At 58.2% G+C, this 12,764-nt stretch overlaps 1 protein-coding gene and 1 long non-coding RNA gene across 3 annotated transcripts in view; one reads left to right on the plus strand and one right to left on the minus strand.

Annotated features, from left to right (window-relative positions):
* Positions 1 to 2,353: 2,353 nt before the first annotated feature.
* LOC122220568 lies at positions 2,354 to 7,841 on the minus strand. The gene is made up of 3 exons (XR_006202934.1): positions 7,790 to 7,841; positions 7,529 to 7,623; positions 2,354 to 2,825 (listed from the first exon to the last, which is right to left on the minus strand). It is a non-coding gene; the product is annotated as an uncharacterized LOC122220568 (long non-coding RNA).
* The window catches only part of SLC22A1 (solute carrier family 22 member 1), a 29,618-nt gene continuing 19,854 nt past the window's right edge, over positions 3,001 to 12,764 (plus strand). For both annotated transcript variants that reach the window (XM_042940226.1, XM_042940227.1), the window contains exons 1-3: positions 3,001 to 3,728; positions 8,361 to 8,464; positions 10,248 to 10,402. In XM_042940226.1, coding sequence (XP_042796160.1) covers positions 3,318 to 3,728; positions 8,361 to 8,464; positions 10,248 to 10,402 — 670 coding nt within the window. In that variant the 5' untranslated portion in view covers positions 3,001 to 3,317. The remainder of the gene's footprint in view (positions 3,729 to 8,360; positions 8,465 to 10,247; positions 10,403 to 12,764) is intronic.

Raw genomic sequence — 12,764 nt, forward strand, 5'->3', positions numbered from 1 at the left:
CCAGGTAGAGGTAGAGGGCACCCAGGACGTTTGGGGCCAGCACGCTTGTGTTAGAAAAAGCCACTTGTTTTCCTCCCGTGTGGTGGGGAAAACCCAGCTCTCCCTTCTGTGTATCTCCCTTGCTGCTCACCCAGAACATTTCACTTCTGGTCACCAGATGTGGGGGCTTTGCCCCACGCCAAGCAATTCTTTGGAGCACCAGCCGGGGAGTCCTATAATTGAACTCAATTCTGACGTGGTCCACCTGTAGGTAGCATCAGAACCCCCCCTCCAACCCCAGCTAGGGGCTCAGTCCCGTAAGACTGCCCCCCACTTCAGATGCCAACGGCAAGTAGTAGGTCCCCAGGTTACCCATAGTTCTGTCCGACCTGGCTACAAAGTCAGGGGACTTCCATGACCTCTTCCCCTTTGGATCCAATTGATTTGCTCGAGCAGCTCACAGCACTCCGGGAAACACTCCTGTTTTTACCAGTTTACTAAAGGACACAGACGAGCAGCCAGATGAAGACGTACACGGGGCGAGGTCTGGGAGGGTCCCAGGCATAGGGAGCTTCTGTCCCCGTGGAGCTGGGGTGTGTGATCCCCCCTGAGGTGGGTGTGTTCACCAGCCAGGAAGCTCTCCAAACCCCCTTCTTTTGGGATTGTCACAGGGGCTTCCTCGTGTAGGCTCGATGGATCATGAACTCCATTTTCAGCCCTTCTCCCTTCTCGAGAGAATGCGGGTTGGGCCGAAAGTGCCAAGCTTCTGATCATGGCTTGGCCTTTCCCGTGACCGGGAGCCCTCCAGAGTCCCCTCATCAGAACAAAGGTCACTCCTACCACCCAGGAAATTACAAGGGTTTCAGGAGCTCCGTGCCAGGAACCGGGGGGCAGAGCCCCGGACACATGTCCTACGATCTCACGCTGCCAGAAAGGACTGCTTTCAGCTTGGAGTGTGTGACTGTCCTGCCTTTGGGGGACGTTTGCCTCTGGCCTTCTTCCTTCCTGACCTTCCAGTGAGCACTCAGCCCTCTGGCAGCAGCCCGGGGCGGGGCGGGGGGCCGGGGGTTCAAGAGCTACAACCCCCCGGAGGGGGGCCGTATTTTACCAAACCAGCCAGCGCCCAGTGCCCGTGGAGCAGAGAGAGGAGAGTCCCAGAAACAAAAGGGCCTCTCCCGTGTGCAAATGCAGGGACCCGCCCTGGATGTCTGTGCCCTCCCAAGGCTGACATGGGGGGGTGGGGGAGGCGTTTCCTGTCTGGTAGCATTTCGCTGTCCTCCGTCAGCAGTTCTGGCTGGGACTCCTGGGGTCCCACCCTGCGCCCAGACAGCCCCCTTGACCCCGTTCCCTGCGTGTCAGGTTGTTTTACAACCGAGCAGCTGGGAGCCCGCCCTGGGCAGGTGATGGTGCTGGGTGGAGTCCCATGGGGTGCTGGGAAACTGCCTGTGTTGGGGCGGGGAGATAGGGAAGTGGGTTTGTTTGGGGAGCTTGGCTCTCTCACCACCCTGGTCGGTCCGTGTGCCCCAGGCTTTTAAAGGTCTGGTTGGCCTGTTCCCCTGAGGAGGGCGAGGGGGCCAAGATGAGGGCCTGGGGGGGCCCGGCCACCACAGGCTGCCCCCCCACCCCCGCCCCTGCCCCCAGAGCAGCCCTGGGGCTGGCACGCAGGCCAGGCAGACGGGCTGAGGGAGCTGCTGCTTGAGCCTGGCCTCAGAGGTCAGCCCGGCACGCAGGGCCCCAGAGGGGCGAGTGTGGAGTGCGGTTAGCCAGCCCCAGGCCGTGCGAGCAGCACTGCACGTGGGCTCGCAGGCCTTTCGAGGCCCTGCTGCTCCCAGGAACATTCCCTCCTTGTCTCCCAGGAGCCATTTCTCCTTGTCTGTTCCTGTGGAGCCACACGACCACAACCCTAGCTGGATAAGGCCGCACACTCGTCTCCCGGCTTCTGGGGGGACCCTCTGCGGGTCTGGGGCAAGATGGGCCTCAGCCCACGTGGTTCCTGCAGCTGCGGGCCTGAGGGTCCCCGTCAGCCGGTGGCGTCTCCTCTCCTTGCTTTGTGGACTCCCCCGCAGGGCCACCTGCTTCATCAAAGCCAGCAGTGGGATGAGGGACGCCGGGCCAGGCGGCTGTGAAACCGCACACGATGGAGTCCTGGGAGTGGCGTCGCCACATTTGCTGCGTTCCGTGGGGACAGGCCAGTCTCAGGTCCCGTGCCTACTCCAGGGTGCGCGTGCCAGGAGGCAGGGTCTTTGGGGGTCACCTTCCCATCCCTGCCTGCCACACCCTTTCTGCCTTTCATCACTTCCTGCTCCCCACCCTCACCTCTCCCCCCCCCCCCCCCCCCGTCGTATCAACCTACTGGCCATAAGGTTCACGGCTGGCTGAGAAGCCAGTTTTGGGGGCTCCCCTAGTGCCCTCTGCTTGAGCTGACCCTCTGTGAATCTATCCCCCCGAACGGTATGCTGTTTGGAGTTAGAAGCTGCCCCATCTCTGTGTCCCAGAGCCCAGCACCAACTGAGACGTATAAGGACTTGGTGAGTATTTGTTGAATGCAAAAAGCAAACTGACAGAGGAGTTGGTGAACTAAGGGCAGGCTAATAAATTCGGGATGTTGCTCTGGAGCAGAACAAGACTCAAGTTCAAGGACAGTGGGAACTCGGGAGGTTGCCGTTGGCTCCCCAAACCTCTGTTTTCCTAGCTGTGCCGTGAGGAGGGTCGTAGCGTTGACCTTGAAGGCTGTCACGACCTGGTAACAATTCAGAGCCCCGAATTGAAGGCTGATGCTTTTGTCATTGCTGAGTCTGAAGCTCATTCATGGCTCCCTTTTCCACGAGATGCCGGCCTGCAGGGCCCTTGGGGACAAATAGGACGCAGTGCTCAGCCGAGCCATGCTTGGGGCCAGGCCAGCTAGGTGAAAGGAGTGTGAGTGCTAGATCACACAGCACCTGAAGCTGTGATACCTTTGGTTTATCTGAATTATAAAAAGAAGTTTTAAAATAATCTCTCTGGAAGAGCCCTAAAGAGACCACTCTGGGGTGGGGAGGGGGGTTACCTGGCAGGCTCTAGTTTTTTCCTCTAATGCCAAGAGAATTAGAACCCCAGCCTCGTGGCCTTGCTTCCTGGCCAAGCCATTTGGACACTCACCCTCCTGCCTTTCACCCTTGCCGGACACCCGCACCACGGGGTGAAAGATTATTTCCAGTTGGTTGGCTTCCAGGTAGAGCATGCTTGGACAGCAACTTGATTTCAAACCAGCCCATTGCAGAGAAGCCCACACGAAACATTGACCTTGGCTACCGCGGCCGAGGCAGTTTGGCCAAAGTGATGAGGGTGCTGGTCCAGTCATGCCCACTGTGGATGACATTCTGGAGCAGGTTGGGGAGTTCGGCTGGTTCCAGAAGCAAGTCTTCCTGACCCTATGCCTGCTGTCAGCTGCCTTTGCCCCCATCTACGTGGGCATCGTCTTCCTGGCCTTCACCCCGGATCACCGCTGCCTGAGCCCCGGGGTGGCCGAGCTGAGCCGGAGATGCGGCTGGAGCCTGGCAGAGGAGCTGAACTACACAGCGCCGGGCCCGGGGGCCGCGGGCGAGGCGTCCCCTCACCAGTGCCGCCGCTACGAGGTGGACTGGAACCAGAGCGCCCTCAGCTGCGCGGACCCCCTGGCCGGCCTGGCGGCCAACAGGAGCCACCTGCCGCTGGGCCCCTGTCGGCACGGCTGGGTGTACGAAACGCCCGGCTCGTCCATCGTGACCGAGGTGAGAGCTGGCCCTGTGTTTCGGGGGCCAGCTGGGTTTTAGGGACACGGGGGAAGCAGGGAGGAGAGTTCGATTCACTGAGCACTTAGAACGTGTCCAGTTCCGTCCTGGGCACTTTGCACGCTTCCCTTGCGTAGCCCTCCGCAGACCCTGGGTGATGGTGAAGGAGACTGAAGGTCAGAGCAAGCTGGGCTGAGCCAGATCGTTTGAATACGGGTCTGCGGGGAGAGACGGGTTTCTCTTCTTTCTGCCCCACCGGCCTCTTCCTCCAAGAGCCTGCCGAATTCCCTTGGGGTGGGGCTTCCCTACCGTTAGAATTAGTGGGCTCCCCCTTCCTCCACTCAGGAAGCACGCGCCTGTGGGGGCCGAACGTGGCTGGGGAGCTGGGGAGGCCTCCCTGGCTTTGGAGTCAGACTGTTGCAATCCCAGCCATGTTCCAGATGAGCTGGGCGTCACTGCGTGGGTTGCTCGGCGTCTCTGAGCCTCAGCTTCCTCATCAGTAAACCCGGGACGGCCGTGACCCACAGGGGCCGGAAGTTCAGCTGAGGCTGGCGTAACCGCTGACAGACCTGAGCTGAGCTGCACCAGGTGGCCTCACAGGATGCGGTGGTGGTGTCGAAGCGCCCTGCTCGCCTTGAGCAGGGTTCGGGGGGTTCTTTCTGTGTTGTGCCTTGAGGATATTTTAGTAAAAAGCTACCAGGTTTTTTCCCTTCATGCATGCTTTTGAAAGCGATGGGTTTCCAAGGGTTCCAAGGCACCCTTCAATGACAGACGACCAGCGAGGCACCTCCCCTCCCAGGGACACCGAACTGCCCAGCGCTCTGGCTGGGAGTCTAGAAGCATACCAAGACAGAGAAGTATTTGTTCTCCGTGACTGAGAGCCACTCCACTAGTAAACGGGCAGAAGCAGTCGGTCCGCCATCTCTTTACTCCCCCATCTGTTCACTCAGTAAACGTGGCTGAGCCTTTGCTCCGTTCCAGCACTGCCGTGGTGCTGGGATGGAGACAGGGAGAAAGCTGGGCGCTTCTCTCCAGGAGCCTGGCATCTCCAGGGCAGTGAGGGAGGCGGGGAGAACAAGGCCTGTGCCCGGGACCACGTGTGGGCAGGCACACAGGGGGCAGCGGGCTCCAAGGAGGCGTCCCCGAGCCACCGAACTTATCACGGGTGCCTTCTGGAGGGAGGTGGCATTTGATTGGAGCCTCGGGTGTATCCTGAGCGGCAAGGAGAGGAAACAGGACAGGGAGGGGGAGCGCGGGCCCAGGCTCAGGGGAGCGGGAGCTCGTGCCACGCTGGGGACAATGAACCGTTACACTGTCCTCCCGAAAGGAAAGGTCGCCAGATAAAACACAGGACACCGAATTAAATGTGAATTTCAGATAAATGACCAACGCTTTTTAAAAGATAATTATGTCTCAGATGTTGTGCATATTTGATACTGAAGCAGGGAATACAAATATTGTGTGGGCGGTGCCCATATTAAAAAATATACATATATGTGTGTTGTTTATCTGAAATCCGAATTCAACCAGGCACCCTGTGTTGTCGTCGTTGTTGTTTTCTTCCTAAACGTGGCAACAAATGAGGAAATTTGGTCTTGTTTAGGTAGAGGAGCAAGGCGGTTTAGTTCTAGCTGAACCTTGGGAACGGCCTGGAGGCGTCCCCAGAGGTCAGGAGGGCTCAGGTGGCCCAGAAATGAGCCCCGGTGGAAGGGTCAGCCAACATGGTTGTTGCAGGAACAAAAGTTAGAGTGGCCCTGAAGAGACACAGGCCTGGCCTGGGCTGGGGGCGGGGAGGGACCCCAGCTCGCCTGAGGGTTCTTGGGGGGTGGACGAGGGGGGCTACTGAATCTGAGCCTGGACCACGGGATAAGGAGCGGTTTGGGAGGTGGGGGTGGCAGACACGGAGGGGAGGAGCGGACAAGGGAGGACTCCAACGCAGGAGGACTCAGAAGGCTCCAGAGCCGCGGGGGGGCGGGGGGGCCTCCCTGTGCGTGGCAGTAGGGGTCTGCTTCCACAGGACCCTAGATCTAAGCCCTGGCAGGAATTAAGGGGCTCCCGGAACCCTTGTGCTCAGGGGGAGCAGGGAGGAGGTGGCTGTCGGGTACAGAGTGCATTTGGGGCCCTGCGGAGTCTGAGGGCCGAGGGCCGGTGGGCTTCTGCTGAGAAAACCCATGTGATTAGGTGCAGGGGCTCTGAGGTGGGAGGGCCGGAGGATCCGGCCCCTGGAAGTGATGCCGTCTCCTCTCACCCTCCCCCCCACGATTGCTTCAAAGCCCTTTGCCTCCACTCCTCCTCCTAAACTGAAGCTTGTTCTTGGGGGATTCACCTCGGGGATTTATTTCTGCAAAAATAATCTTTAACTCAGCCTTGCCTTGGACATTGGAACTTGCTCCAGGGAGGCGCTGAGCCAGCTTGTTTGAACACCCAGCCTCACTTCCCCTCCAAGCCAGAGACAGCGGCTGGGCTCAGCCTGGGGAAGGAATGTGCTGTTTACTGACTTTTTTCCCCTCCCCTGTGGGTGGGGGTGGGGTGGCCCTGTCGGCTGCAGCCCCACACTGGGCTGGGGGGCCCCACTCCAGGCTGGGAAGCCCTGTCCTCCCCTGCCTGTGGGCAGGAGCGACAGAAAGGCCTCAGCCCGAGGTCATGGGACCTAAAGTTACATCATAGTTTCCAAACTCGCCTGGTCCCCGAGGTCTCCTGGCTTCTGGTCTGTGATCTGCCGAGACAGGACCCACAGCAATCTGTACTCGGACAAGGACCCTGGGGGACTCCTGTGATCGGACGAGCTTGGACAGCACTGCCCACTGCTTTCTAGGCTGCCCAACACAGCAGGCCCAGCAGGAGCCGTGACTGGACTCAGAGGCCCATCCGGCGCCCCCCTGGGGCTCAACACAGCCCTGGGCTTTTCCGAGGGCTGGGCCTGCCCTCCTGGTGTGCACACATGTACTAGAGGGCAGTGGTTGGGTGTGAGTTTGGGGGGCACGGGGCATGACAGGTGACTCTAGACACAGATTCTCAGCATAGTGGGAGGGGCGGTGGCAGGGCAGAGATCTCAGCAGGAGGCAGTGGTAGCAGGTAAAGCGGGGGTCCCTCCCACTGGCCCTGTGAGCCCCCAGCTTGTGCACAGTCCAAGGGCAAGATGTCATCCAGGGCATTTCAGGAAGCATGGCAGGGACGTCTTACAGACTCGCTCATGGCGAAGATTAGAACAAAAGACAAAAAACAGGGCCCTGCGGCTTCGGTGCAGTCTCGTAGACACCGAATGTGGTCTTGGACAGCGTGGGGGGAGGCTACAAAAAGACCGTTGGACGATTGGAGATACAGAGCCTGGGGCAGCCAGATAACACTCCAGAGCCGTCCGTCCCTCTGCCTTCTGACGGCGGGGCCCGGGGCAGCCAGGGAAAACCAAAGAACCGCAGGGGGAGCTGGGTGAGGAGGGTGTGCAGCTGAGGTGAACGAACATCCCGGTCGGGACGGGGAACTTCAGAGGTGCCGGGAGGTATCTCGTCCTCCCAGGGCTGAGCCACCACGGGAGCGGACCGACGGGTCTGGGCATAGCAGGTGACAGGACAGGCTCATTATGAGTTTCTGAAAGTCAGGTGGTATGTTGGGACGCCGGGGTGGCTCAGTCGGTTAAGCGTCCGACTCTCGGTTTCGGCTCAGGCCGTGATCTCACGGTTTGTGAGTTCAAGGCACAGAGATTGGGAGAAAGGAGGGATGTGCCCCTAGACGCCGCCTAGTTAGGGCTGCACCAGGACCGGGGAGGGCGCCAAGGCCCGGCTGCGGAGCTCCATACTTACATCTACTTTCTCTGAGCCCCAAAGAGGGAGTGGCAATGTCTCCTCATCACGCCCGTCCGGTGCCCAGGCATGTGCTCTCTAGGGTGAGACGTCCCCTATAACACAATAAGGCCCTTCATCAGACAGTTCTGTCCCGCCTTTGCCTCTGCCTCCCTCCTGCTCAGTCCCTCCCCTCTCTGGTTCTTGGCATGTCGGTCCCTCCGGTCCCTCCGAGTCTCCAGCTCCCCTGCCCCCCGCCCCCCCCAGGACACTAATACCCACGCTGCTCCCACTAAGCCCGCCTTCCTGCAATTGTGTCCTTGCTCAGCCCTTCCTGTTCACACGGCAACATCAGTCACAACAGAATCTATAGAATTACTGGTGGACTTGACATAACAAAATGTATAATTAACAGGCACTTAATTGAGGGCTTTTGACCAATTTTGGAAAACATGTTCTGTTTATTTTGCTACACTTCCGTCTTGAGGAAATTACTTTGCTGTACTTCTTTCTAGAAAACTTACCTGTTGGCCAAAAGACCTGTTGTATTTTGATAATCGACTATCAGTGTCAAAGCACTGAACGGTAGCTTCTTTAACTAATATATAGTGAGGGTAAAGCAAAGATATGAGGTCCATAATGATGGACCGAGATTTGCCAGAATCATAACCGAGATTTGCCAGAAACCTTGAATTTGTCTTACGCGGTAAGAGAAGATGACATGAGATGCCTTCGGATGTCACACGTTGTGTTAAACGTTTACTTTGTCCGGAGGGAAGGCGGAAGGTGTAGTTTGACTCACAAGCGGTCTTGTGTTTTCGGCCCCTCCGACTGCGGTGTGGACCTGCTGCAGTTCAACCTGGTATGTGATGACTCTTGGAAGGTGGACCTCTTTCAGTCCTGCGTGAACGTGGGCTTCTTCCTGGGCTCTCTGGGTGTCGGCTACATTGCAGACAGGTACGTGAAGGCCAATCCACCTGTACGGAGCGGCAAGGCCGCGTGGAGAGTGGATCAGAGGGGTCAGTGATGGAAGAATCTGGCCAGTTGAAATCTACCACGGAACTTGACGGGGAAAAGACGTGGTAGCTAGTGCTTTGGACGAGGTGGGGCAGCAAGCTGGAGTAAGCTTGGGGACTTAGGGTGGATTTCAGGGGTCGACGCTCCACGCAGATTGTGTAGTTGGGGTGGTGGCCCGAGAGAAGGTGGGGACAAAGCCAAGGTTTATGTGTCAGGCAGGTGGATGAGGTGAGGGCGGGGCTATTTTTTGAGGCGGGCCTGAGTCGGGTAGAGGCCGACTTCCCTCTAGCTCTCTGTGGGGGGAGGGGGTGGGAAGCCGTCCCGAGTTGTGTCCCCGCAGCGCTAACATCACAGCTGTGCTAACAGTGGCCCGGGAGGCACCGAAGAGATGTCAAGGAGGCAAGTGGATACACGAGTTGCGCTCAGAAGAGAGTTTCGCGCTCGAGATAAATCTTTGGGCTTTGTCAGCAGGAACTGGTATTTAACGCCGTAAACTGTGTTTGAGATCAGCTAGCAGAGTGTGTAGAGAGGTGAACAGGTTGATAGGGAAGGAGTGGTGGCAAAGGAGATTTGGAAGAAATGACAGGCGGCGGGTGGGTGCAAAGCCAGAGAACACAAGACAAGGCTTGCTCAATGAGGAAGAGCACTCAACACCTGTGCACGTGGCCCCACGAGTGCCAGCGACAGGGACGGTGTCGGGAAGGCTAAAGAAGAGCGAGAGAGGAGAAAGCGGAGTCTGTGTGTGGGGGCAGCTCTTTGAGGCCAGTGGGCTGCGAAGGACAGGGGGAAAATGAGGGGTCCAGGATGGGGACGACCGCATCACAGAGTGCAGGGGTGGGGGGTGGGGGGACCGGAGGGGTAGTGGGGGGGGGGCTGGGCTCCAGTGACAGGGACGCAGCCTTCGGTCAGAGGCACAGGAGAAAAGACGGGGAGGTGGACACGGATGCCATTAAGTCTGGTTGTTCTGAGGTGAGAAGGGGTGAGTGTTGGACGGGAAGTTTCTATCTCAGTAAAGGACAAGGGCATTTATGGGCTGGTGTGGAGGTGCGCCGGGCGGGGGCAGGAGTTTGAGGCCAGGAGACAAGGAGAAGCAGGATGAAGGGCCGTGTGGGTGTCTAGGACGCAGGGAGTAGGGTGGGGCCCTCTGGGGGTGGGGACCAGGTGGCTGTGACCGCACCGAGGTGGGTCCCTTACTTCCTTGCATGTGGGACAAGGTCTGAGAGACGAGTCAGTAAAGCCCCCTACTGGGATGAAGCGTTAGCAAATAATTTGCCCATTTCGTTCATGAAAAAAGGAAAGGGAAATAATCCTCAATAGTTACACCACGAGAACTGAATGTTTTCCCGGAAATGTTGACACAGCTGATAAGACTTGCGTGGGGGTGCACCCCACTAAACCCTGTATCACACAGTCTGCCGGATACAAAGGCAATGAGAGGGGACCCGTGTGGGACCCGCAGAGCCGCTGGGGGAGCCCCCCTTTAGGCTGAGATGCCAGATGGCTGAGAGCGTCAGGATTCTGGATTCCTGGCTACAGTGTGACTTAACGAACCTCGGAGGGGCCGCTGTTCCCTGAGGATGACAAGGTCGGGCCCCGAGGGGGACAGCCCCTCCGGAGAGCAGTGACGTGCGCCTCCCGACTGGGACTTGCTGCCCCGTGGTGCCCACCTGACCCCAAATACCCAACAGCCCCACCTCAGGTCCCTGTCTCCCTGCCTCCGAAGGTTCGGCCGCAAGTTATGTCTCCTGGCCACCACCCTCACCGGTGCCGTCTTGGGCGTCCTCACGGCCGTGGCGCCAGACTACACGTCCCTGCTGCTGTTCCGCCTGCTACAGGGGCTGGTCAGCAAGGGCAGCTGGACGTCCGGTTACATCCTGAGTAAGTATCCGCGGGGCTGACTTTCCACAGAGGTCGGGTGGGCGAGAGGAAGGGGGTGGGGCCAAACATGGAGGTGGGTCTGTGGGGAGAAGGCAGGTTTGCAGGGTCTGGAGACATTGTGGTCACTCTAGTTGTATGTGATTGTGTGACTGGGGCAGGGGCACTACGTCGGGATGGCCTGCCTCCTTCCTTCCTTCCTTCCTTCTTGCTTTTCCTCTCTCCCTCCTTTCCTTCCTTCTTTGCTTCCTTCCTTCCTTCCTTTCCTCCCTCCCTCCCTCCCTTCTTTCCTCCCTCCCTTCTTTCTTTCCTCCTTCTTTCCCTCTCTACTTCCCTCCCTCCTTTCTTTTCCCTTTCCCTTTCCCTCCCTCCCTCCCTTTCCTTCCTTCCTTCCTTCCTTCCTTCCTTCCTTCCTTCCTTTGTCTGAGAGACACTTAAATAACCACTTAAATAGATCAATCTTTCCATATCAACTCATCTATTTGGAAAAAGATCACAGTTGACGTGTTTACAGCAGGGGGAGGGGCAGGAAGGGGGGTCAGGTAAGAGAATATTTTAACATTTTAAATAAGAAAGAACCAGCACCTCCTGAAAAGAAATACAACTCAACTGGTTTGAACCACTTGAAAATAAGGAGAGAAAACAAAGAGGAGATAAGAGAAGAGAGAAACATTTTTTTTTTTTAAATTGAGGTGTAAACCACTGTAATTCTACATTTTTTTCTTTCAAATTTTTCTCAGAAGGGTAAGAAGAGAGAATGAAAATTACTTTCTTGGAAGGAGGTAGTGTAAAAGAGCCATCTATGCTTTCCTCAGCCCATAGGTGGGCACTTTAGACAGCAGTGAGGATAATCCACAGTTGTGCTCATTTGTAGAGAACAGAAAAGAAACAGTGATGCCCTTCCGCCTCTGAAGACACTATCCTGTGTCTTGGCATTCTGGGAAATGGCTCATTAACCAAGAGAAAGCATGTTTCTCCCCCTAGAAACTGTGTGCAGATGGTTTTGTTTAATCGGTTCAGGACATATGTATTGGCCACGTGTATGTTCAATATGTGCTATTTGGCACATGGTTAAGAAGATGAACTTGGGGTCACACGTCGGCTGCCCAACACTGACGGGCCGTGTAATCTTGGGCGAGTTCCATAATCTCCGGCCTCGATGCCCTCATGGGGGGGGGCGGGGGGGGCGGTGCCCTGAGCGGATGAGCCACACAGGTGGTGCTCAGAGCGATGCCTGCCCCGTGTCCGGCCCTGCCTGGTTCTGTTGCTGCAGGGTGGTCACTAGGGCAGGGCTGGGGCACTAGGGTAGAGGAGGCATCCTTCCTCCCTGCAAGGAGCTCACACGCTGGAGAGAATGACAGATGCCCGAGCGGGTGTCTGGGTGGGGTGAGGGCCAAGCTTCCTCCGAAGGCTTTCCCCACTCGCCTATGGGTCACACCCCCCCCCCCAGTTCCCCCCACTTCGCCACCCCGTCCCCCGCCAGTGACTCATTGGCCTCCTTTGTTGGCTCCTCCTCTTCTCCCCGATCCTCCCGTCCCTCAACAGGGCGGGACCCAGGATGTTGTCCTCCCCAACCCCACACCTGTTACACCTGCCGACCCCCACCCCAGCCCCCAGTCTGTCAAGTGCCATCTGTCCAGCCGCTCAGACCTGCCATCTTGCGGTCGGTCACGGCCTCCGCTTCCCCACTCCTGTGTCGGCCTCCTTGGGGTCCTGCTGTTACTCTCACAGCACACCCGGACCCACCGTCTCTTCCTCCGCCGCTGCCACTGGGCCCGGGCCAACACTGTCCCTTCGCCTCCACGTCGGTCTCAAGTCTCAGCTCAGCAGCAGACGTGGGAGTGCGTTTGCCCCTCAAGGGACCGGCTCTGCGTTTCATGCCATGCAAGCCAGCCTTCTCTGAGCCCCCCATGGCCTCGCCCGGCCCCCTGCCCTGGAGATCCCCGTCCTCAGCTCCTCTGCCTGGAACTTCACCCTTGAGGTCCATCCCACGGCACCGCCCTCTGGCAAGCTGCGTCCCCTGACCCTCGACTGTCCCGATCCCCTCCCACCAGTTAATGTTTCGCTCCCCCGTGGCATACGGTTTACTCATTTGCCGCGTGTGCCCTCGGCCCTCTCCCTCGAGGAGGAGGAGGGGTGCGTGGGCCGCCACTGCCCACGTGGCTGCCACAGACCCCAGGCACGCAGAGTGGTGCCGGGTCCCTCACTAAGTCCGTGAGCACTCCTGGGGCCGAGGGAAATGTCATAGCTCAGCCCGGAGCTCGCGGGGCCAAGCTCTGGGGAGGAGAGGCGGAAGGTGTCAGGCAGACTGGATCCTGAGTGCGTGACGGGCAGTACGGATGGCAAATGGGGGAGTTTGAAAAAG

This window comes from Panthera leo, chromosome B2 (genome assembly GCF_018350215.1).
Source record: "Panthera leo isolate Ple1 chromosome B2, P.leo_Ple1_pat1.1, whole genome shotgun sequence".
NCBI classification, from domain to species: Eukaryota; Metazoa; Chordata; class Mammalia; order Carnivora; family Felidae; genus Panthera; species Panthera leo.